The 27,081-nt window shown below is 44.8% G+C and overlaps 1 protein-coding gene across 3 annotated transcripts in view; it reads right to left on the bottom strand.

Annotated features, from left to right (window-relative positions):
- The window catches only part of LOC141103200 (extracellular serine/threonine protein kinase FAM20C-like), a 351,969-nt gene that overhangs the window by 167,656 nt on the left and 157,232 nt on the right, over positions 1-27,081 (bottom strand). For all 3 annotated transcript variants that reach the window (XM_073592535.1, XM_073592534.1, XM_073592533.1), the window contains 2 exons: positions 12,885-13,057; positions 11,310-11,388 (listed from right to left, as the gene is read on the bottom strand). In XM_073592535.1, coding sequence (XP_073448636.1) covers positions 11,310-11,388; positions 12,885-13,057 — 252 coding nt within the window. The remainder of the gene's footprint in view (positions 1-11,309; positions 11,389-12,884; positions 13,058-27,081) is intronic.

The raw sequence follows: 27,081 nt of genomic DNA on the forward strand, positions 1-27,081 counted from the left end.
CGTTTAGGATTTTTGTGATTTAAGCACAGAACAAATAGCGCCACACTTTGAATTTTTTGTTGTTATTTTTGATCCTGAGTCTACGGGTGTGTTGGCTGCTAATTTAGTTTACTTCTAGCGCAGGGCTGTACGTAATTTTTTAAAATTTTTTCACAGTATAGACACTTAGTATAGCTGCAGCGCATTCACCCCATTTTAATATGGATGTTTTCGAGTATCGCGCATCTCGGGTAGTCAATACCGAAGGTGTATTTGTTGCCACCTCCAACGACACAGAAATTGGAGGATTGTTCATGAGGTTAAGGAATGTCATGGTTTCGGAACTCCACCTGCAATGGGATCTAGCCTTTTTAGAGCAATATGTGACAGAAGGCATGATCCCACGCAGCCTCAGATGGGATGTTCAACCCCAACAGGGGGAGGCCGAACTCGATTCCTGGTTCAAGTATTTTAATGATGCTGGTATTAAGTTCCTTGATTTCCTTATCAATAGGAAGCGTATCCGCCTCTCTGTTTTGGATCAGGAAATCAGGGAATTGAAGGATAAATTACTTGCATATAAAAATTCTGTTGAATACAACACTTTGTCTTCTAATTTGCAAGCACACCTTGTAAAGGAGGATAAAGAACAAAAAATTAAAAAGCATAAGAAATATTCTCGTGATATTGGGGACTATAGGGCGGGTAAAGTGTTTGGTTGGCAGAAAACCATCGCAGGATCCACCTCGCAGACCGCATTGGAGACTAATGCTCATAATGAGGTCACTAATGCCCTCCCCATGGAACCCCCGGCTCGCCCAAAACCTGTTGTTGATAAAGGGCGACCCTATGGCGGAGGTCCTCCTCCACATATGGGATGACAGTCGAATACTCATACCCCTAGAAATCAGCATAGGGGAAGAGGACATCAGTCTAGAGGTAGAGGCAGAGGAGGTAACAGGGGAGACCAACATGGTTATGATTACCAATATCGCGAACGGGAGAACTCATACCATCGTGGCTACCCGGCTCGCTATCATGACTCCCCCCACCACCCATACTACCCTAATTCCTCATCATACTATAGACATCCGCCAATTTTGACTTACAACAGATATTCCCCGTTACGTGACCACTATAATGAGAACGTCTGCCCGTTCCCTAGTGCTTGGTACGACTCATCTCCTTATAAACAACCTTATCCAGACTCACGTACCACTCGGGGTTTTCGCGAGGACACTCTGAACAAAAAAAGAGGTCCGGAAACAAGAGAGGGACCAGAGGAGGGAGGAGGGTCCAGAGACGAAAAACGAAAAAGAACTTGATGTGTCAGGGGGTATTCAACTTGAGCGACACTGTTCTCACGCAGGAAGAGAAGAGTGTCCTTAACAAGGGGCTTAAGTTTGCCCCCCCACACAAACTTAACAAGTTTAATACGTTCATTGACATTCATAAGTTCATCAGAAAAATCAATGTCCAAAGATACATTATCTCGAACCCTACCAGAAATATAGCCAGGGCGGCAACGTCCGGCACGGTACATTCAGGTTTATCCAATCCCTCCCTCTTCAGCCCCCCAACACAACTTCCACCCACCATCAATCTGTTTAAAGAATTATTGATACGAGATTTAGCGAAGATTCCACTTAAACGTAAATTTTACAATACTTTACCTACAGTGGGCCTAAAAACCCTATGTGAAAATAAAAACTTGGTCATTCGCCCCGCCGATAAAGGCGGAGGCATAGTTTTATTAAACAAAACAGACTATCTAGATGAAATGCATCACATTTTAGGAGATCGAGAGACTTATACCGAGCTACCAAATAATCCAACACATGAGTATAAAAAGGAATTGAAGAAGTTAGTAGCCAAAGGCTACGATTCCTATATTTTAAATAAAAAGGAGAGATCATTTTTAGTTCCCCTTGCCTCACGTATTCCAGTTATGTATTATTTACCCAAAGTTCACAAAGACCCCCTTCACCCCCCAGGCCGACCCATAATTAGTGGCATCGACTCGATCACTTCTAGAATCGGGAAGTACATTGATTTTTTTCTTCAGCCATCTGTACGTAAGATGCTGTCCTATCTAAAGGATACCAAGGACGTGATCAGATTATTATCAAATGTTCCCTATTCTGGTGACCTCATTATGGCCACTGCGGACGTGGCGTCCCTATACACCTGCATTCCGCACCGTGAGGGTGTGGATGCGGTAAAATGTTTTCTTAATAGGGATGTCTCCCTTGCTTCACCTCAGATTAATTTCATTATGGAGTTGATTGAGTTTGCAACTCAACGCAATTATTTCTGGTTCAATGGCAATTACTACCGCCAACATAAGGGGGTGGCAATGGGAGCCAAGTTTGCTCCCAGCTTGGCTAACTTGTTCATGGCCAAGTGGGAGGAGGACGTCGTCTATGCCATGGATAACCCACATCTTCTGCTGTGGGCCCGGTACATAGGCGACGTCCTCCTCCTGTGGACTGGTGGCCATGATGACTTGATTGATTTCATGGCCACCTTGAATGCTAATGATAGGGGTATCGCCCTGACATTTGAGGCTAGCACCACTTCAGTTCATTTTTTGGATTTGGTCATTGATAGAAAGGAAGGTGGATTTAGTTTTAGTACTTACTTTAAGTCCACCGACAGAAACGGTTACATACCAACCGATAGTTGTCACCACAGCTCTTGGATCAAATCAGTCCCTAGGAGCCAATTTTTACGGCTACGTAGAAATTGTACTGATCAAGACACTTATATGGTTCAGGCTGGGATGCTTAAAGACAGGTTTGTTGAAAAAGGTTATAACCTGTCCGACCTGGATAGAGAGATTGAGAATGCCTGCAGTGTAGACCGCCAGATATTATTGCAGGACAGACCCAAACAGTCCAATGATGAATTCAAATGGTCATTTCTAATGTCCTTCTCTATGCAACATAAACATATCAAGAAGATCTTTGAACATCATTGGGATGTTTTAAAAACAGACAAAATATTGGGACCACTGCTACCTGACAGCCCTAAGGTGGTCTTTAGAGGCGTTCCATCTCTCAGGAACAAGTTGGCACCCAACGTTATTGATCCACCAAAGAAACCATCCTTTTTTCACAATTGGACTGGCTTTTTTCCTTGCAAAAAATGTTTGGTTTGCCAGTATAATACCTGCGGCAGAAGGGCGAGTCACGAGTTTGCTTCTACCGTGACTGGCCGCACATATGCAATCAAGCAATTTTGCACGTGTGCCACTACCGGGATTGTATACCTGTTGACGTGCCCTTGTGGCAAACAATATGTGGGCCGTACTATTAGATCCTTTACGGTACGTGTTCCAGAGCATATTAACCTTATTAAGGCAGGTAGTACTAAACATACCGTCCCTAGGCACTATAGGGAATGTCATGATAGAAACCCTGCTAGCACACAGTTTCTCATCATAGATAAATATATGGCCCCATGGCGGGGGGGGGTCGACTCTTAGGGGTGTCTCCCGTCTGGAGACATACTGGATATACGAATTGGGGTCCCATTTTCCGCAAGGTATTAATGTCGATTGGGACATCAATTCTTTTATTAACCAGGCGTAAATTTAATTTTGATCTCTTCCTTTTTTTCACTATTTACTATTCATGCTAGCCCGATAGCGATGGTCTTTTTATCATATTTTTTATATTTATACATTGTTATGGGACTGCATGTTTTTTACCTTCTGTATATACTGTATATTTGATTTAGACACTATAGTTGTACATTAGATTGCTCCCATGCCCCCTATTGGCAGTGTCTGGCAGGCCTGGTGTCCGAACCTATACACTGTAGACTATGGAGTAATGTTCCCGTTTTTTTAGCACACACTTATATACTAATCAGCATTTTTATAATTTGTTCCAATTTTTAGATTTTTGTAGGTACTTATAGTATATTCAAATTCTCATGTATCATATTATCTTGATTTTTTTTGGACCTTTATAGGTACTTATAATACATTTAAGTTCTCACACATCTTAATACTACGTTTTCCACCCTTGATGACACCTTGATGTCTTTTCCGCCCCTTTTTAGAAGGCCGGGCCCCACTTCCTGTGTTGCGATGGATTACTAACTGATAACGAGGCTTGGTTGACGCCTCTGAGCGCACCGCCGTCGTTACTCAGCTATATGTGTGACATCATCGCGTTATACGATAGCGAGGCTTGGGTGATGCCTTGGAGCGCACCGCCGCCGTTACCCAGCCACGCGTGTGACGTCATCGCGCTCAAACGAGGCTTGTTACAGAGTGTGGAGCGCAACGGTGTCGTTGCGCTCTCACTCATTGGATGGAGACACTGATAGTGAGGCTTGGTCACGGATTAAACCATCCGGACCATTGCCAACTTATATCTGCCTCATCACTTTATTATTTAGGTCTCACATTAGAACACATGACCTGAGTGTCTAGTTTTTATAAAACAAATGGCTTTAAAATACTAAGCTTGTAATATATGCCCCTCTAACCGGAAATAAGGTCATCTGAATCACTTCCGGTTTCGGACACTTCCAGTGGGGGTCATTATCTATCTGTCTATAAATAGAGCGGTGGGGTGAGAGGGTTCCACACCCCAGAAGACGACTTTTGTAGTTGAAACATGTCGGGTGGACCCCTCATGACTGCCGCTATATGATTTACATGCTATTCTTATCTTCAAAAAATGTGAGTTTGTTTTTATTGCTAATTTTTTAAATAAATCCAAGTTTAAACGTTATTACACTATGTGAGTGTTTTCATCTCTCACATGCTACACGAATCTTTCGCTTGGTTTATGGTGGTACATCTACTAATGAGGAAGCCATTAGCTGACCATTTCTCCCCCCCTTCGTTTTGGGTGATGATGACATCTGACCAGATAACACATCTAGACCTGTTGGTCATCAAGCTTTTTTGACCTGTATGGCATATGCTATTTCAGGCCATTACTTCTGGTAAGCCTCCATAATTTCTGGTGATGGTCCTGGCACTGTTTTCAACCTTCTGTGCACCTCTGGTTTTCCATGGTCCATTTATCTACCAGGCTGCCGGGTCTAAATAACCTCTCTGCACGTACAAGGAAACACCTGTTCATCATTGCCTATGCACTGCTATTATAGACTTTTTAATATAATATTTTTTTTTCATATTTTCATCCATTGGGATATGGACATTTATTTGATATTGTCTTTGATGTTTATTTGAAATTGAACACACATATGTATCACAATTTTGTTCACCAGTCACTGTCACACGTGGCATCTTCCTCTTTCACACTGTAATGTTTTTTGTCACTTACCGTTTAGGATTGTTGTGATTTAAGCACAGAGCAAATAGCGCCACACTTTGAATTTTTTGTTGTTATTTTTGATCCTGAGTCTACGGGTGTGTTGGCTGCTAATTTAGTTTACTTCTAGCGCGGCGCTGTACGTAATTTTTTTAAATTTTGTTCATAAATGACCTGGAGGATGGGGTAAATAGTTAAATCTCTGTATTTGCGGACGATACTAAGCAAAGCAGGACAATAACTTCTCTGCAGGATGTGGAAACCTTGCAAAAAGATCTGAACAAATTAATGGGGTGGGCAACTACATGGCAAATGAGGTTTAATGTAGAAAAATGTAAAATAATGCATTTGGGAGGCAAAAATATGAATGCAATCTATACACTGGGGGAAGAACCTCTGGGGGAATCTAGGATGGAAAAGGACCTGGGGGTCCTAGTAGATGATAGGCTCAGCAATGGCATGCAATGCCAAGCTGCTGCTAACAAAGCAAACAGAATATTGGCATGCATTAAAAAGGGGATCAACTCCAGAGATAAAACAATAATTCTCCCGCTCTACAAGACTCTGGTCCGGCCGCACCTGGAGTATGCTGTCCAGTTCTGGGCACCAGTCCTCAGGAAGGATGTACTGGAAATGGAGCGAGTACAAAGAAGAGCAACTAAGCTAATAAAGGGTCTGGAGGGTATTAGTTATGAGGAAAGGTTGCGAGCACTGAACTTATTCTTTCTGGAGAAGAGAGGGGATATGATTTCAATTTATAAATACCGTACCGGTGACCCCACAATAGGGATAGAACTTTTTTGTGGAAGGGAGTTTAACAAGAAACGTGGCCACTCAATAAAATTAGAAGAAAAGAAGTTTAACCTTAAAGTGGATGTAAACCCAATGTCATCCTTTCTAAACTACTGCCATAGGGGTTATCTTTAAGGATATACATGCCTTCTGCATGTATCTTTACCTGTCAAATGTCTCCCCCCTGTCTGTTATGAGAGCCGAAAAACTGCATATTCTGTGGGTGGGTCTGTTGTCTGGAGCTCGTGGGTGGAGTCATGATGTCAATAGACTCCCCGCCCACCTCTACACTCCCCTTGTCAATATGCATTTTCTCCTGTGTATATTTCTTACACTGAACTTCTGCTATGATCTCTAACATCCAGTGAAAAGACAGGAAAGTAACCACATGACTTCAGCATGCCAAATCATGCTGAGGTGTGGAACAGCCGATCCTTGCAGAGCTGCTGAAGAAAGGAGTGGGAGGGAATTAAAAAATAATGCATGTCTCTTAGGCTAGTGCACAAGATATGTAAATCACCTGTCACTCACAGAAAGGGGGAGGATTTGTCAAAGTTTTTCTCTGTTTGTCAAGATTTATCTCACTGAACAATAAAAAAGGATTGCTCAGAGCTGGATTAACTCTGTGTGGCAAGACTGGGCTCAAATGATAGGAAATCTTATACTGTACATTATGACATAAAAAAAAAAAAAAATTTCGGGTTTACATCCACTTTAAACTACGTAGAGGGTTCTTTACTGTAAGAGCGGCAAAGATTCCCTTCCACAGGTGGTGGAGTATCGATAATCTAAAAAAACTATAAGAGAAGCACCTGAACAACCGCAACATACAGGGATATACAATGTAATACTGACATATAATCACACATAGGTTGGACTTGATGGACTTGTGTTTTTTCAACCTCACCTACTATATAACTATATCATTCCCACTCCGCCATGGCACTAGACAGGGCTGCCCCTGCTCTGGTCTTCCCATAGAGTCACTGGTTTATCAGTGCCCCCGATAGTAGAAAAGGTATTGATGTACGCGGAAGATACCCTCATATATCTTAACGACCCTCATCACTCCCTGGCGGTGGCCCTAAAGGTCATTGAGTTATTTGGTAGGTTCTCGGGAATAAAAATAAACTGGGACAAATCAGTTCTGTTCCCCTTAAACCTGATAGCACACCCCCTAATCTACCGGCTCCTCTCTAATGGGTAGACAAATTCAAATACTTGGGTATATATGTCCAAAGAAACCTGCTGGATTATGTGGAGGCCAATGTGCGTCTGGTTCTACAACGGTTCCTTCAAAAATACAATACATGGAAGACTCTGCCATTCACACCAGTGGGCAGAGTAAATTTAATAAAGATATCCTTTCTCCCTAAGTTCCTCTATGCGTTTACCTAGCTATGCATTTGACCTAGCTATTGGATCTTATGTATGGCAGGGCTGAGTCCCCAGAGTAGCTAGGTCCACGCTCCAGCTCCCGCTATTGGAGGGCGGCTTGGCACTACCTAACTTCAAGAAGTATTACTGGGCAGCTGTCCTAGTCTCAGTGAGATGATGGTTTACACAGGATCAGTCCAACCCCTTGGTAAACCTAGAGGCGGCAATATTAGGATCTTACTCTGAACTCAGTAATTTGGTGTACCAAGGCCCCCGACCACCCCTATGAAAACCACATTAGGGGTGTGGAGACAGGTTTAGATGTCTCTGGCACAGCCCCAGACTTTCTCTCCCTATATTCCCCTATGGGGTAACCCAGGGTTGGCCCATTTGAGGACTGTGCCTGACCCGCAAATCTGGGCTCGATACGGGGTAAAGTCCCTCCGGCAGAGGCGGCCTTTTGGCTAAGATCAAGTGTAGTATCTGTTCTTATCAGTTTCCAGAGGAGGCGCTGTTGCAACTTTCGAGTGTAGGGAGGGCACATGCAAATCCAATGGTGTAATTGGACCTGGAAAGATGGTTCGGCAGTGCCGGTGTCTGGACGCCCACCGAGATGTCAGCGGGGCTGAGTCCGAACCATCCGGAAGGGTTCTCCTGGTGAGGATGGGTGCTGCATCTGGGTCTGGCCGGAGGGTCGGGTCCCTGGTCTTCTGGCCTAGATTGTGGTAGCTCTAGCTACAGACAGTTATTCGGGAGAGAACCCTTACTCCTCCTTTGGGAAGGGGGGGAGTGGTTAGTATTTCCCGAATGTAATTAAGAAGGAGTGATGGGACTGACGGTGGAGCCTGAAGGTAAAGGGTTCTCACCAAGCTCCCTGAACTTCATGCCTTTCTGCCTGGAGTGGGGGGCGGCTGTGGTCTGGGTTGTTGGTCAGGGTTGGTCCTGAAAGCCTATGGAGTATGTGCCCCTGGAGTGGCAGTCTAGGGGTGCCAAAAAAATCACTGTGAGTGGAAGTCACTTTGATTTGAGACACCACGGTCACTGCACCATAGAACACGCTTTTTTAGCACCTGCCTCTTGGGCCGGGCCTTTTGGTACCCTTGTCCCCTTCTGGAGCCTAACTCCCCGAGGGATTGAGGGAAAGGCACATTTGTGTATCCATTTGCTCTTTTTTGTGGTTCACTCTCTATGTGTGTGCACATTTTTTTGGCACCGGGTGAAGTTTTTAGGCTTTCAAAAAAAAAACAAAAGAAGCAAAAGTTAACCTAGGCCCCCCTACTACCACCCACCACTTCCACCGTGTGTGCAAATACACCCACCGCACGCCAAGATACTCAAAGTGGCTTAAGAGTTTAGAGTTCCCAGAGTTCCTCCTTACATTAGAGGACAGGGATCACTGCTGGAGAATCAGAGAACAGGGACCCCTGGCAGGTCATTTGGCAGAGCTCCTTTCCCATTCCAGCACTGTAAACAGCTCCCCCCCCCCACAATACACAGGGCTGAAATCACATTCCTTTACATACAGTCTATCAGCCTTCACAGGGTGTATCTGGCTTTTACATTGCCATTCTGACCTGTGAAATCCCCTGGTCGGAGCGGCAATGTAGTTGCAGTAGGCAAATACACCCTATGCAGATCATGGCTGACTGGCTGTGCCGTAAAGGAATGTGATTTCAGCCCTGCGGAGGAGGAGCAGTATAGAGTGCTGTGCTGGGAAAGAAGCTCAGTAGCATCCAGGGTGGGGGGGTGTTCAGGGGGCTTTTGAGGGGGCGAAACTTAGATCTGGGGGGGCAAAGACATGTGACATGAAATCTGGAGCCTGCAGCCCCTCAGGGGCCCCTCAGGAGGTGTTAAGGGATTTGTTCTAGCAATTTCTAAAGGTTTCTCTGTCAGTGTTGGCAGGTGTTAGGGAAAGGTCACCTCCCGGAGGTGCGTGTTTTTTCCCTAGTTGTCAGGGAAGTGGAGTAAGCGGACATCCCCAGGTGTGGGTTACAGAGAATCCCAGCTAGTGACCAGAGACACTGAGCGGTGTCTTACCTCTCCAGTGACATCGGTCCCATCGTGGCTACAGAACGGCACTCTCCTCCTCTTAACTCACTGAGCTCAGTTACCATTCCATGTTGCCAGCACACAGCACAGTCACTTCCCCATCCTGGGCTGTTCTCACTCCATGCTTCTCTCCATTCAGGAAATGGCTCACAGCTTCTCCCCAGCCAATGAGAACAGAGGGGTGTGGACTGTGGAAGGCAAAATGGAAGCCCAGTACTGGAGCGTGGCTGTGGGGCCCTAAGGCAGATCGGAGCTGGACTTTGTGGAGGATATGATAATATGACAGGGAGGCTGCAGGGGCCCCCTGGAGCTAGGGGCGGTGTTGCGATTGTGACCCCTGCAACCCCTTATGCTACGCCTATGCCCTCCGGGATATAATGCCTGAAGGGTGCCTGCTCTCTTTCAGTGAAATGAAAAATAGATTCCTGCTCCCTCCATGGATGTACTTTAGGTTCTTGCAACTTCGGCACGCAGTTCGCGCACAGTTTCCAGATCCGATTACCCTAGCTCCACACTCTGTTGAAAGGCTCCTTACCGCTTGTAATATAGATAGGACGCTATCCTCTATATATCTTATACTTACCTGTGCAGGTAATACAGGGGCTAATAGGGCAATCTCTGCCTGGCAGCGTTACATACCGAACCTGACAGACGAGGACTGGTCTGAGAGCGTCCAGCAATACATCCCTCTAATGACTGTAGCCAAAGATCACTTTATAAAGCTAAAATTTCTCCACAGAGTGTATTATATGCCACAAAGGCTATCAGTTATTTACCGCACCCCTGACGCCCTATGTCCAAGATTAAGAGGGGGAATAGGTAACTATATCCATATGGTATGGGCGTGCCAGCTAATACAGACATTTTGGCAGGCGGTGGTTGCTGACACCAGCCTGATTAGTAAGGTACCCCTTAAGCTTGATCCCCTGATTCTCCTCTTAGGAGTAACTGATAATATACCCACTAAAACACACACCAAACTGTTTATTTTTTTATACTGCTTACTATGCTAGGAAAACCATACTAATTAACTGGAAGGCACCTGAACCGCCTAGGATTTCAACATGGAGAACAATGGTGAATGCTACTCTTCCACTGTATAAGCTGACGTATATGGCTGCAACTGCCCAAAAAAGTTTCAGAAAATATGGTCTGCATGGGTAGAGGCCAGACACCTTATGGTGCAGTCTGTGTTGTGACCCCTGCCCCCCCCCCAATCTCCTATCTCTGCTGACCTGAACCAACACTGGAATTCCTCCTCATGCAGATTAATGTATTAGATGTGCTGCTGCTGGCACTCACACCTATATAGAAACCAAGGAAGAGAAATCTGGACGACCGCACTTCCGTGAAGAAAAAAAGCACTTTTATTGTAGCAAAAAAATGTACAAACAGGTCACATAAAAAGTGGATAATGCAGGACAACTGCTAACGCGTTTCACATCAACCGATGCTTACTCATAGCTCGCACCTCTGGTACTCACACCTGCCAGAAGAGTTGGAAGCTTTTATATCCTATGTTCCTTACTAGTTGAATCTGCCTAATGTTCTTAAGATGCTTAAGCCATTACTTGTTAGATGAAATACATCGTTCTCTTGTAATATCTACAGCTATTCACCTGTAAACTGATGTTTAACCTTGTAAACATTCCTTCTGTTTAAAAAAAAAATAAAAATAGATGTATTATCACTTCAGTTTGATTTGGAAATACTAGAGTGGGTGAGTAGATTGCCATGTAGAACACAGATGTTTTTGTTTCTTTCAAATTTTGGAAATTCTGCTACACATTTGATACATATTTTTTCAGTACTCACTTCATGGGTTTGAAGAGAGCTTGTCCATAGTCTGGGAAAGTCATGAGAAGTTTAAGCTGCGTCCCACCATGTTTTTGAACTAGAGGAGAAATATTGAAATAAAAAAAAAGCATTAGTTCTGTGTTTTTGTTTTTTTTTACGCAGAGCGGTGTCAGTTTACCTAATATTGGCTTTAAATGTCCAAGTAAGCATGCCTGCTTTTCAGTCTCTTGAATGACTGTGGGACATTAGCTTAAAGCTAGGTATACACATTTCTGCTCAACTGGATGACTTTTGGTATGTATGTACTGGGCTTTAGACATTAGGATTTGGTGATAATAAGTAGATGTCATGTTTTCCTCTACCCACGCAACGAGGCTGATCTATTTAATGTAAATAGAATGTTCAGTTTGCAAGGGCATTGTCCCTTAGATTAGTGAATGAGGTGAAGATCTGCAAGCTTTCATCATACAATTATGTGCTTTTTTAAAATGTATTTTCCTTGCTAGTGATTGGGTATTCTTTGCAACGTGATTTTTTACCACGTTCACTAAGGTAGAGCAAAATTCCCTTGCAAAGTACTGCCCATTTGCTTTTTGCAAATCTACCCTGAAATTTCCTCATACTTAAAAGATCACCCTAATGGTTACCAGATCGACAACACTTCAAAGGCTTCTTTTTTATCTCCAAATATACCTAGCCTTTGTATCCAAGCTGTTTTCCTGTAGCTGCTGACTTTTAATAACAGGACACTTTCTTGTCCAGGGAGTCAGCTCCGTCCTCAGTCGTGCTAGTTCTTCACTAACCTTTGGGCTCCCCGCGCCGGCATCTTAACTGTGGCCAGCTGGCTGTGCTGCTTGCCACTTCACAGCCAGCTACCCACTGCACTTGTGCGAGCCGCAATGCGCTTTGTGAATGGTCCTGCAGTCTTCTGGGACCTGTGACGTGTCCCAGAAGACTGTGAGGCGGGAGGGGGAAAGAGGAGAAAGTCCCTTCCGATTGCTTAGGCAGAAGTGGGAGCAGGTACCTGCCAAAACTTTGTCCCCATTACCCCTCAAAAAAACTTACCTCCGAAATGTGGCAGAGATGGGGAGAGGGGGAGGACTTAAAGTGTAACTTTCCCTTTTAGGTGAAGCTTTGCTTTAACATTTAGTTCCACAATGCCCTGACTTATTAAAGAGTTGTGTTGCATACTTGACATGATGATATTGCACGTAAGGTTCTTTCTGATGCTTTTTTTATGCAGATCATATTTGAATTATCGGTGCTTGACAATGGACTGGTGCACCACAACTCCTGACAGCTAAACCTTCCTGCAGCAACTATTCAATAATATAGGCATTTTGCTCAGCATACTAGATTAATCTAAATATGGTTCAGTCATAGATTTTTCTTAGTCTTACAAACTCTGTCTTGACAACTGACTTAAACAGTGACCCTTACCTTTTATTTCTTAATGACAGCCTTGTCAATGGCAGTTTCCAACATGACAAGTTTCCTTTAACCCACACAAAACTATCATTATCTCTGATACATATGTAACAGTTAGTAGGAGATAGAAACCAAAGATCTAAGAATGAGAAGGAATATAATTACCAGAATTTAGGATGCGATGTGTAGACATCTCTTTCAGCAAGGTAGGAATAAGAGGGTCTTGTCTAGGGTATAGCTCATAGCGGTTAATTCCCATGTGGAACTTAAGCCATGTCGGGTAAGTGTCATAAGCAGTTTCACCTGTTGGTAGAACAAACTCCATTCCAGCACTGACCCTGTGATTAAATATGCGAAAATCCAAGTATTAGGAATTCCATGTAAATATATCTGTATCAATTGTAATAATTTATATTAGAATATAAAATATTATGTACATCAAAATCTCTAATAATTAACAGGTAATAAAAAAAATCCAAATTATATACTGTAATGTCATTAGAACCTTATAGTATTAAATATTGGTATATACTGTATATTATAGTCAAGTACATGGCGGGTTCCCATTTGATGGATTTTTTGTTTACCATTTTGCTTCATATGAAATATGAAAGTTTTTATACTTCAAGAAATAAAATAGCACTTCTGCCAGTTATCTCGATCAAGTCACATAATTTATTTTGGAGAGTACATTATTCTTCGTAGCTCTTCCAATTTAGTTTTTAGGATCTAAGCAGTTTTTTACATGGATAAAAACATTGAACTGGATGGAAAATCCCAATAGAAACCTGGCAGTGGTTATAACGAATTCATAATAAAGTAAAAAACACAGACTCAATATTTAATTTGACTTTAGAACCTCTTAGGTGTATTTTTATAAAGGAAGGGTAAACTCAAACATATTCACTGTGCTGCACTTCTCAATCAATCTGCCAGTGTTTAGTGTTTGAATTCTTAGCACTTTCTATAGCTTAAAAGGCAAATAGTGGAACTGATCTCTATGAAGCAGATGTTAGTGCTCTGGAGCCTATGAGTTTTCCCATAACACAGCACTCCTTAAAGTGGTTCTGTTTTTTTTTACCTTAATGCATTATCTACATTAGGGTAACCCCCCTAACTGTTACCCCATTCCCTGCACCCCCCCCCCCCACACCAATACCAATCCAGTGCTGCCCCAGCTGCAGCACTGCTCTCTTCACTTTCTGAATTCACAGGAGACACAGGCAGCAGTGGGAGGGTTGCTGTCAGTCACACTCTTGTAAGGAGGGAGCGGGGGTGTGGCTTGCTGCTGTGGTGTGTGTCTATGGACTTACACGGCCCAGCTTGGGAGTTCACATGCACAGGTGCTGCCTTGGCGCCCGGCTTGCTGAGGGGACATTTGTAGAAAGAAGGAGTGGATAGCGCAGGTGGGGGACTGCCAAAGAGGAGGTAAGCGGCCACTCTGTGCATTATCGTCACACAGAGCAGATATGTATAACCTATTTTTATTTTAGGAACAAAGTTGCATTTAGAATCACTTTATTATTATTATAAAATGCTGGTCCTATTAAAGCATACTTCCACTTTTTACAGTCAAATTTGAGAAAAAATTAGGTTTGAACTACCAAAATGGAAGCTACACTGCCAGTGTGCACCAATGGCGGGGGTGCTAGGCCTAAACTGACTAAATAATAAAAGAACAAAAAGTAAAGTGAGGAATTGAGGGAAATGTGTAGAATGCACGAAAGGGGCTGTCCTTAAGGTTGATCTTCTGCCCACTAAAGTTGAAACCCTTTAATTGAGCATTGGTGCAGTTATGTTAATTCTGGTAAGTCTGCATGCAGTAAGATGGCAAACGGTGAAATACAGTTTCCCGCACAGTGAAGTCCATAGTTAGAATAGTTAGTGCAGTATGACTGCAGCTCAGAGTTGATAAAGGATCAATGGTAGTAAGGGACAGAATTTCTGTAAAGAGATGTGGGCTGTGTGCTCTAAGTGTCCTGCTCTCAGCAACTTGATTACTGCTAACAGTGTAGAAATGGGCAAGTGGCCCTCTCACTGACTCCTGGAGGTGGCGATAGGCTCTTTCAATGAAAGGGGCCCCCTTTGGTCTGGTTTTGGTGTTTTAGAAAATTCATTAGCTGGAGTGAGGAATCTAATAAACACTCCATTCTCTTGGTGGCAACCCCACAAGGTCAGCAAGTCGGCGGTGCTGCTGGATCTCCACTTATCTCGCTCTGTATCTCATGCTCTAGAGAACACTGGATCACCCCCCTGCGCACACTAAATGGCACAAACCAATCTGTAGGTATAGGGTCCCATGGCGCCAAGAGCAAGCTTTCTTGGCCAAATGAAAAAAAAAACTTGAGGCTACTCCTGCTGCACAGAGCCTGTTGGAACCTGTACTCCATAGAGGCAGTTGTTTTACATTACATAGCCACTGCCTTGGACTATACCTCCCAGGATTCCAGGTGCTTTGAATTAAAGTCTATAGGTCCACTTGTCTTGGTTCTCCTGCTGGCCAGATGAGGGTTGTGAAGTACGATATCAATATCTCAGAAGAGGGAGAAAAGTAAATGAAAAGCAATGTCTTTGTCTCCATACTGTCATAGCTACACCTAATTTGGTTGCAAAAGTGGAAATATATTTTAAACTTGTGAAATGATTCATGTAAGTCATCCACTTAACGTAGTTGTGAAGAAAAAGATAACGTTGGGACTTTAAATGAGGCGGAGACCTGGTAAGGTCAATTGCCTCCATCCCTATCTAAATGAGACAAACAGGAGGACTGAGGGTTGGGACTTTAGATGAAGCATGCAGGTGTAGAAAATTTAAATTTATGGGAAATCAGTAATATGTTACATGAGGGTAATCATGAGTAGACATAGATAACCAACGCAACTCATTCAGTAGATATACATACAGTAATTACAAATTGCCACTTAGTAATAAAAATCGTATAATACAAGTAATGATTTGGTCAGGTAAACCATATAATTAGGCATAAAAACACGGCATATAATAGCTCTATGCATTTCTTGGATTCATCCACTCTTCAGGAGCATGCACATGGATAAATTAATACTATAGTAATAAAAAGAATATCTATATGGTCTGAACCTGTTAAGGAAAAGAGTTTAAGATGGGATAAATAGGAGGTAAAATTAACTAGGGGGGACCCCCCTAAGCCACTCTCAAAAGTACTTACATTCTATATATCTATGCAGTAGGAGTGTACCAACATGAATCAGAGAACCCCTAGGGTTATCACTGGCGGGAGCTGAGGTGGTTAGGGCGGCCTGGGACTTAACAAGGATGATTTCTAAGAAAGGAAATTCCAAAAGATAAAAATAGTCATAAATGTCATAAATGAAGTGCTGAAACCAAAATAAAAAATATAAAAAATTATACTGGGAACTCATATATTGTGATATATTGGGTCATATATCCTATACTTGGTAAAGGATAGGGTAATGTGATGCTAAGATGGAAGGTGATAAAATGGTGACATACATGAAATATTTTACTTGGCACATTTGGGTTTCATCTCATCCAATCTTTCTGCTGACACTGTTTCCTATTTTTTCATGTATTTCACCATTTTATCACCTTCCACTCTTACTCTCACTAACTGAACTCTATCTACACACTCATTAGCATCTCATTACCCTATCCTTTACCAAGTATAGGATATATGACCCAATATATCACAATATATGAGTTCCCAGTATATTTTTTTGTATTTTTTATTTTTGGTTTCAGCACTTAAAGTCATTTATGACTATTTTCATCTTTTGGAATTTCCTTTCTTGGAAATCATCCTTGTTGAGTCCTGGGCCACCCTAACCACCTCAGCTCCCGCCAGTGATACCCCTAGGGGTTCTCTGATTCATATTGGTACACTCCTACTGCATAGATACATAGAATGTAATGCAGCGTATACACGACCGGACTTTCCGTCAGAATAGATTCCGACGGAGTTCCGACGGAGTTCCGCTGAAACGGACTTGCCTATACACGATCACACCAAAGTCCGATCGTTTAGAATGCGATGACGTACGATGGGACTAGAAAAAGTAAGTTCAATAGCCAGTAGTTAATAGCTGTCCTTGCGTCGTTTTTGGTCCGTCGGACTAGCATACAGACGAGCGGTTTTCCTGATAGGAACTGATTCCGTCGGAAAAATTTGAAACATGTTCTTTTTCTAGGTCCGTCAGAATTTTAGAAAGGAAAAGTCCGATGAAGCCCACACACGATCGGAATGTCCGACGGAATTAATCTGTCGGACCTTTTCTACCGGAAAGTCCGGTCGTGTGTACGCTGCATAAGTACTTTTGAGAGTGGTTTGGGGTTTTTTTCCTAGGTAATTTTACCTCCTATTTATCCCATAGTTACATAGTAGGTGAGGTTGAAAAAAGACACAAGTCCATCAAGTTTAACCTAACTGTGTGATTATATGTCAGTATTGCATTGTATATCCCTGTATGTTGTGGTCGTTCAGGTGCTTATCTAAAAGTTTCTTGAAACTATCAATGCCCCCGCTGAGACCACTGCCTGTGGAAGGGAATTCCACATCCTTGCTGCTTTATAGTAAAGAACCCTCTACATAGTTTAAGGTTAAACCTCTTTTCTTCTAATTTTAATGAGTGGCCATGAGTCTTATTAAACTCTCTTCTGCGAAAAAGTTTTATCCCTATTGTGGGGTCACCAGTACAGTATATGTAAATTGAAATCATATCCCCTCTCAAGCGTCCCTTCTCCAGAGAGAATAAGTTCAATGCTCGCAACCTTTCCTCATAACTAATATCCTCCAGACCCTTTATTAGCTTTGTTGCCCTTTTTTGTACTCGCTCCATTTCCAGTACATCCTTCCTGAGGACTGGTACCCAGAACTGGACAGCATACTCTAGGTGCGGCCGGACCAGAGTCTTGTAGAGCGGGAGAATTATCGTTTTATCTCTGGAATTAATCCCCTTTTTAATGCATGTCGATATTCTGCTTGCTTTGTTAGCAGCAGCTTGGCATTGCATGCCATTGCTGAACCTATCATCTAATAGGACCCCCGGGTCCTTTTCCATCCTAGATTCCCCCAGAGGTTCTTCCCCCAGTGTATAGATTGCATTCTTATTTTTGCCACCCAAATGCATTATTTTAAAATTTTCTACATTGAACCTCATTTGCCATGTAGTTGCCCACCCCATTAATTTGTTTAGATCTTTTTGCAAGGTTTCCACATCCTGCGGAGAAGTTACTGCCCTGCTTAGCTTAGTATCGTTCGCAAATACAGAGATTGAACTGTTAACCCCATCCTCCAGGTCGTTTTTGAACAAATTAAACAGGATTGGTCTCAGCACAGAACCCTGGGGGACCCCACTACCCACCTCTGACCATTCCGAGCACTCCCCATTTATCACCACCCTCTGAACTCGCCCTTGTAGCCACTTTTAAATCCATGTACTCACCCTATGGTCCATGCCAACGGACCTTATTTTGTACAGTAAACGTTTATGGGGAACTGTGTCAAATGCTTTTGCAAAATCCGGATACACCACGTCTACGGGCCTTCCTTTATCTAGATGGCAACTCACCTCCTCATAGAAGGTTTAATCTTAATCTTTTTTCCTTGACAGGGTCAAACCACATAGATATTCTTTTTATTACTATACTACAGTATACATTTATCCACGTGCATGCTCCTGAAGAGTGGATGAATCCACAAAATGCATAGAGCTATTATATGCCGTGTTTTTAAGCCTAATTATATGGTTTACCAGACCAAATAATTTCTTGTATTATGTGATTTGTATTACTAAGTGGCAATTTGTAATTGTATATCTATTGAACGAATTGCATTGGTTATCTATGTATACTCATGATTATCCTCATGTAACATATTACTGATTTCCAATAAATTAAAATTTTCTACACCTGCGTGCTTCATCTAAAGTCCCAACCCTCAGTCCTCCTGTTTGTCTCACTTAAAGTAGTTGAACAAATGTAAATGAACAAATGTTATACTTACCTGAACAGAGTGGTCCCGACCCTCCTCTTCTCTGATCCCTGGCTCCTGGTTTCTCTTTTCTTTGGTGTGCCACCTGTGACGGTATGCGAGGTGGGGTCATCGATAATCGATTTATTTCACCTTGCATTTGTTCTATTGTCAGAGACAGAACCGGAATCTGGCCCAGATTTTTCCAGCCTCTGTGGCAGGCTTGGTTTCCGGTCCGGGACTTGTGGTCCACTTGAGTCCATGCTCAGGTGGACTTTAAATGACCAGGAAGAGAGCACAGCAGTGCTCTGGCCTGAGCCTCAGAAGGGATTCTTTGAGAGCCTTGTTTGTTTGGACTGAAAACAAAGGTTTGCTTTACCTCATGTTTTGTGGGTGTCGGGGAGCAGCCCCACATCGTATAGAGAGCAGTGTACTGTTTAGTTTAGCGCCGGACAGCAAGGATTTGTTTTACTGTTTTGTTTATTTTTTATGACTTTGCAAACCACCTGTAAATAAAGCTGGCAACCCGCTAGATTTTAAAGAAACTGCCTGTACGCTGACCTTCATCCTGAGAAAAGGTGATCCCCACGAGCTAATCTCCCCACACTTGGTGGATTCAGCGGGCAATTTCTGAAGACGGAGGAAATGATAAAGACCCTGCTACAGGCCAATGCAGCTCAGCGGGAAAACAACCGCCAAGTCGCAGAGGCCGCTGCAGCACAACAGGTGGCCCAGCAAGAGATGCACCGACAAATCGCAGAGGGCGCTGCAGCACAACAGGGGGTCCTTACAGCACAACAGGCGGCCCAGCAGGAGATGAACCAGCAGTTTGCAGAGGCTCTAATGGAACTGAAAAAGGGGTCCGCACCTCCTGTGCCAGTGGAACCAAAGATGGTACGTGCCTCCTACCACCTACAGGAAATGACACTGGCCGATGATGTTGAGGCATATCTTGCGACTTTTGAGAGAGTTGCTGTCCGCGAAGGATGGCCAAAAGAACAGTGGGCGGGTCTGTTGGCCCCATTTCTGACAGGAGAACCTCAAAAGTCCTATTTTGATTTGGAACCGGATAAGGCCCAGGACTTTGAGACAAAGACAGAGACACTTGCACACTTAGGTGTCACTATGGCAGTCCGGGCCCAGTGCGTGCATCAGTGGACCTACTCCAGCAACCAGCCACCCCAGTCTCAAATGTTCGACCTGATCCATCTCACCAGGAAGTGGTTGCAGCTGGAGACCTTGACGGGCCCTCAGATCGTAGAGCGTGTGGTAATGGACCGGAACCTGCGTGCGCTCCCTGCTGCTCTCAGGAAGTGGGTTGGATAGGGGAACACAAAACTGCAACCCAGTTGGTGGACCTAGTGGAGAGGTACTTTGCTACTGAGGACTTGGTGAAACTGTCTATGCCCCACTTCGGTGTGTTTAGGGGTACAAGATCGCCCAGCCGTTCTGGTAAGACTGTTTTGGGGTTCAAGAGCATGGGGAAGTTAGATAAGACTGTTGTTACAGCTGATGAGACTGTGGCTCCTAGACCTGGAGACTGGCCAAAGAAGCCAGGAAGGTCTTTGGGACCGTTAAGAGGATGGGGGTAGAGCATATATGGTGTTTTAGTTGCCATGAATTAGGGCATATTGCTGCAAACTGTCCTATAAATGATGAACCTTTGCAATGCGATTATGCTTGTATGAAAAGACGCATATCTCTGTTTGCACAGATCGCATGTACTGCATCATTTCAGACTCGCATTGAAAAACAAATGTGTGTTATTTCAGTGGATGGGAAGCCACTCACAGCCCTGCTAGACTCTGGTAGTGTGGTGATCCTAGTCAGGAATGATTGTGTAAACCCCACAAAACTACACCCCAGTACTATTGGGGTAATTTTCATCCATGGGGACACTCGGGACTACCAGACAAAGGTGGTTGAGGTTGATACCCCCTGGGGCAGCGTAACACATTCAGTGGGGGTGGTACCTTTGCTGCTTCATGAAGCTTTAGTGGGGAGAGATTTTTCCCATTTCTGGAATTTATGGGAAAGCAAATGGAGGCTGGTAGGTACAGCACCCCCTGCTGGGGAAGCACAGGAACTCTCACCAGACCCTTTTTGCCAAAAGGAAGGGGATGCTGTTTGTGGGATCAAGGAAGCTGGAGATCCTCTTCCTTTCCCTGTCATGGCTGGGGAGCTGGAGGACCTGGACGCTAGCTCCCAGCCAGAGGGTAACGGACAGGAGAACACCACTGACCCTGATAATGAGAGAAGCCAGAATGTGGTACCTAACCTAGGGGTCAGGAGAGAGGATTTCTGTACCGAGCAACTCCAAGATGCCACCCTCATGAGAGCCAGAGAAAACGTTAAGATGATGGATGGGGAACCGGTGGACCTTAATTGGGGGGTGTCTTTCCCCTACATGGTCCTTAAAAACCATTTACTGTATCAGGTGGTAAAACGGGGAGAGGACATGGTAGAACAGCTACTGGTTCCCAAACCCTTCTGTAGGGTGGTGCTAGACCTGGCCCATAGTCATGTAATGGGGGACATCTTGGTATCGAAAAGACCAAGAAGAGAATCACCCAGAGATTTTTCTGGCCCGGGTTGTATGTAGATGTCAGGGAGTACTGTGAATCGTGCCCCGGGTGCCAAATTTCGGCACCGTTGCCACATTTTCGCAGTCCCCTTGTTCCTCTACCAATAATCGAGGTTCCATTTGAGAGTATTGGCATGGACCTGGTGGGGCCGGTAGTGAAGTCTGCCCGGGGTCACCAGCATATTTTGGTCATCCTGGACTATGCGACGCGCTATCCTGAGGCCATTCCCTTGCGTAACACCTCGGCTAAGGCTATCGCCAAGGAGCTAGCCCAGGTGTTTAGTCAAGTGGGGATCCCAAAAGGGATCTTAACCGATCAGGGCAACAACATGGCCCCAAGTGGCATTAAGGTGAACAGAGGAACACTACTTTTATTAAGTTAAAAGTTACTCACAAGATACTTGGATGAATGACAGCATATGTCATTTACCTGACTACGGAGCACGAAATGAGGAGGGTGGCCTCGTGTGCAATTCCCATCCAAGCACCCCTGGTAGTGGAGACAGGGACTGCTAGGGAAGTGGAAGAGTGCAGATGCCAGTGTAGCGCTGGTAGATTTTTCAATCTACCGCTTATAGGTAAATTTAGTGGGTCATCTGTTTTGTACATAGTTCAGATTCAATCTAATGTTAGATTAGCCTCTGTTCCAGCTTGGCTGTGTTGCGTGCAGTTCCAAATTGTGCCTGTGGGTGTCATTGTCATCATAGGTCAGTGTTGGAAAGCAATAAGCTGAAGTGTATGAGTGCTCTTCTGTCCCGGAGATAACTCGGCGGAGGTGGTCCTCCGAGTTGCATTCTGGGAGAGGGTATTTATGGGACAGACGCCATGTTCCGGGGATTCTTTTTGCCTCGTGGCCCTCCTGGCCTAGAGGTATGTGTCAGTGAGTTCTATCTCGTAGCCCTCCGGCCTGGAGGGTTGCAGTGCTGCAGCCGTGCAGGTAGACCCAGAAGCCTGTCTGGGTCCTGCTATCGCTGGGATGGTCCTGTGCTGTCTGTCCTGCGGGAAGAAGCCGGACAATCGGGAAGATCCAGGGGAGGACCCATCTTCTAAGAGACCATGCAAGGCTGGTCTTAAGAAGGGCCTGGTGACTCGATTGGAGGACATATCCTAAACTACCCTACCGCACAAGTACTGCCGGGTCGGCTTAAAGGTTCTGGTATTGTGTTTGCTGTTCATCGAAAACTACTACATCCTGTGGCAGAGGATCGTAGTTCGTAGATCGTAGTTTGTTTCATTCAAGTCTATGGCAGAGAATTTTGTTCATGCTGCTAGGTTAGTGAGAGAGACCTATCCGGGCGGGCAGAGATTTAATCCTAAGCTGAGGATACATTCATCCTAAAGATTTAAATTCCTTGATGCTACGCCAAGAAAAGGTATTTGAACTTCCCTGCAACTCTTCTTCTACCTCTTTCCTGCTACTTCTTCCAGTTATCTCCCATTAAAGCACTGGAAAAGTACTCAAGTGACTGGTGCCTACATTGTCTGATAGTACGCTCAACGGGGACCCTAGACCCGGTATTGGTGAAATTACAGGTAACAAGGTGAAGGTAACAGCCCGCTTTAAATCAGCAGCTCCACCGTGAGTTATTGCTACACCAGTCACAAGCTATGTTCAGCAGCAGCAGCCATGCAAACAGTTGCAGGGTCAAGATCAAGCTCAAGGTTAGTAACAGGCAGGAGTTGGTAACATGCTGGTGGCAGGGTATTAAGTCAGAAGGCGGAATCGTGGTCAGAAGTACAAGCTGTGGTCAATAACAAGTGAGCAGCAGATTAAACATGCAGGGGTGAGACAAGAGATTTATCAGACGTAGCTTGGTCAGGAACAAGGGAGCAGAGTTTTAGGAACACCGGAATCAGAACTGGGGCTAGGGAGACCTTGGGTTTAAAAGGCCACGGGGCACCAGAATCGGTGGGTGTGCAAGTGTGCACATATGTGCCAATGCTCATGTGCAGTCTTGTCCTTGCCCATCTGGTTAGGCTTCTTTTCTCACAACCCTGCACATGAGCATGAAAACTTGCCACATGGGTATTAGCACTTGTGGCACAAGCTCCCTGACATCATGTAACATAAAAAAATTTCCGCTTAGTCAAGTGCGCATGTGTGATGAGATCATTACCAAGACCCCTGCCAACATCTTTAGGGGACATTGATTGATAGAGGATGTCAAGGCTCCATAATATAGTGCAATATGTAGCGACTCTGTGGCAAGAGAAATCCTGTCCACATTCCAAAGCTAAACAAAGTTCATAAAAAGTGGAAAACATGCTTATTAGGGATGAGCTTCGTGTTCGAGTCGAACCCATGTTCGACTCGAACATCGGCTGTTCGATCGTTCGCTGAATTGCAAACGATAAGGGCCGTTCACGCCAAATTCGTGTGGCGCGTCACGGCCCATAATTCACTGCGGCATCGCAGAGCATTGCTGGCTGATGATTGGCCAAGCATGCACTATGACCCGCATGCTTGGCCAATCACAGCGCCGTCTGTAGAGAGAGCTGTAATTGGCCAAAGCCAGGGTGGCTTTGGCCAATTATGGCTCAGGGGGTTAACACGCCCCACACTGTATAAGGCCTCCTGCACGGCGGCCCTGTGTACTGTGTTCCGGCTTGACAGAGAGATAGACAGAGAGAGAGACATTTGATTTAAGTTGGATAGATTAGGCAGGACAGTCAGTCAGCTGCACCCACAGTGTATTGTGTGTATATATATATACATGCATCCCAGGTGTTGTGTATATATATATATATATAAATATACACTGTATTCAGTTTAGCTAGATCCGTTCCTGTTATCTTCCTACTGACAAGCAGGCTTATGTTATTACAGTATTTACAGCTACCTGAAGAAAATTGCTGATGTTCTTTTGATCCTATTAGTACCACAGTCAGGCAGCTAGACTATTTACAGTTAGTGTAGTGCGTCCTCCTCACAGTGTTCAGCTAAAGCTACATGTTAGTTTAGTGTGACCTCTGCACAGTGTTCAGCTAAAGCAACAAGTTAGTGTAGTGCGTCCTCCTCACAGTGTTCAGCTAAAGCTACAAGTTAGTGTAGTGCGTCCTCCTCACAGTGTTCAGCTAAAACTACAAGTTAGTGTAGTGCATCCTCTGAACAGTGTTCAGCTAAAGCTACAAGTTAGTGTAGTGCACAGTGTTCAGCTAAAGCTACAAGTTAGTGTAGTGCGTCATCCTCACAGTGTTCAGCTAAAGCTACAAGTTAGTTTAGTGTGACCTCCTCACAGTGTTCAGCTAAAACTACATGTTAGTGTAGTGCGACCTCTGCACAGTGTTCAGCTAAAGCTACAAGTTAGTTTAGTGTGACCTCTGCACAGTGTTCAGCTAAAGCTACAAGTTAGTGTAGTGCGTCCTCCTCACAGTGTTCAGCTAAAGCTACAAGTTAGTGTAGTGCGTCCTCCTCACAGTGTTCAGCTAAAGCTACAAGTTAGTGTAGTGCGTCCTCTGAACAGTGTTCAGCTAAAGCTACAAGTTAGTTTAGTGTGACCTCTGCACAGTGTTCAGCTAAAGCTACAAGTTATTGTAGTGCGTCCTCCTCACAGTGTTCAGCTAAAGCTACAAGTTAGTGTAGTGCGACCTCTGCACAGTGTTCAGCTAAAGCTACAAGTTAGTGTAGTGAATTCCCTGAGCAGTGTTCAGCTAAAGCTACAAGTTAGTGTAGTGCGACCTCTGCACAGTGTTCAGCTAAAGCTACCTGTAGAAGGTTGGTGGTGTTTTCCTGAACCTATCACTACCGCAGGCAGCTAAATTATTTACACTTTAGTGTAGTGCGACCTCTGCACAGTGTTCAGCTAAAGCTACCTGTAGAAGGTTGGTGGTGTTTTCCTGATCTTATCACTACCGTAGGCAGCTAAAATATTTACACGTTAGTGTAGTGCGACCTCTGCACAGTGTTCAGCTAAAGCTAACTGTAGAAGGTTGGTGGTGTTTTCCTGATCCTATCACTACCGCAGGCAGCTAAATTATTTACACGTTAGTATAGTGCGACCTCTGCACAGTGTTCAGCTAAAACTACCTGTAGAAGGTTGGTGGTGTTTTCCTGATCCTATCACTACCGCAGGCAGCTAAATTATTTACACGTTAGTGTAGTGCGACCTCTGCACAGTGTTCAGCTAAAGCTATCTGTAGAAGGTTGGTGGTGTTCTCATACTACAGGCAGGCAGTTGATTTTGCTAGCTGCAGTATCAGTATATATATCCCAGCTTAGTGCAGCTACAGGCCATTAGTATGTCTGGAAGGCCAACAAGGAGAGGCAGACAGTCACAACCCAATGAAAGAGGGCAAGCAGGCTCTGTGTCTAGAGGCAACAGTGCTGGTCGTGGAGACAGTGCATCCTCAATAGCACGTGGCCGTGGGACACGCTTGGCCTTTTTTTTGGCCACAACATGCGGAAGACTTGGTCGAGTGGATGACCAAGCCGTCCTCATCCTGCTCATCCTCTCTCATCCATGCTCAGGGTACTTTGTCTGGCAAAGCAGCTGCCAACGCGGCCTCTTCCCTCGGCTCAATGGCATCAGTGACTCCTTCCCTAGCCCCACCATGTCCTCCTGAGGAGTCCCTCGGACTGTTTGACCACAGTGTTGGGTACATGCTCCAGCAGGATGCCCAGCATTTAGACGGCTCTGATGATGATACTGAGCTAGATGAAGGCAGTAACGTGAGCACGGACAGAGGGGGTGCCCAAGAAGGACAGCAATCTGGCAGTCATGCTCCCCCTGCTGCAGCATACTGCCAGGTTTGCTCCAGTGATGAGGAGGGAGGGGATGATGAGGTCACTGACTCAACGTGGGTGCCTGATAGGAGAGAGGAGGAGGAGGAGGCACATCATCAATGAGGCAGGATGCCCTCCAGGGGCCAGCCTAAGGGCAGCACACTGACTGCATCACACCGCAAAGCTCTGCATGTGCAGGGCACTGCTGTCTCTGCACGTTATTCTAAAAGTTCTTTGGTGTGGGCCTTTTTTGAGACGAGTGCATCAGATCGCACTGCTGCTATTTGCAACATATGTCTCAAGCGTATCTCGCGTGGCCAAAACATCTCCCGCTTGGGCACCACATGCTTGACCAGACATATGTTGACCTGCCATGCAGTTCGTTGGCAAGCATATCTAAAAGACCCACACCAAAGAACAAAGAGGACCTCTCCTTGCTTCTCATCAGCTGAGATCTCCAACCCCACTATACCTTCAGTCCTCTCTGAGACCTGCACTGAGAGGAATGAAGGTGTAGAATTAGGTGTGTCACAGCCAAGTACTTGTGGGCAATCTGCTTTCGGTACACCAACGTCAGATTGTACCAGGCAAATTTCCCTGCCCCAGCTGCTGCACCGCCGAAAGAAGTTCGCTCCCAGCCATCCACATGCCCAGCAGTTGAATGCGAACTTGGCAAAATTGCTAGCACTTCAACTGCTACCTTTTCAGTTGGTAGACTCTGCCCCCTTCCGTGAGCTTGTGGAATGTGTGGTTCCTCAGTGGCAGGTACCCAAACGCCACTTTTTCTCAAGGAAGGCGATTCCGGCTCTCTACCGGCATGTGGAAGGCAATGTCTTGGCCTCGCTGGACAGGGCGGTCAGCGGTAAGGTGCATATTACCGCTGACTCATGGTCCAGCAGGCATGGACAGGGACGTTACCTAAGTTTCACGGCGCATTGGGTCACTCTGCTGGCAGCTGGGAAGGATGCAGGACAAGGTGCAGTAGTGTTGGAGGTTGTTCTGCCACCACACCTCCAAAATGCCACTACTAATGATTGTGACACACCTCTCTCCTCCACCCCCTCCACTTCTTCTTCCTCCATGGCCT

Source organism: Aquarana catesbeiana, linkage group LG07 (genome assembly GCF_042186555.1).
Source record: "Aquarana catesbeiana isolate 2022-GZ linkage group LG07, ASM4218655v1, whole genome shotgun sequence".
In the NCBI taxonomy this organism is placed as follows: Eukaryota; Metazoa; Chordata; class Amphibia; order Anura; family Ranidae; genus Aquarana; species Aquarana catesbeiana.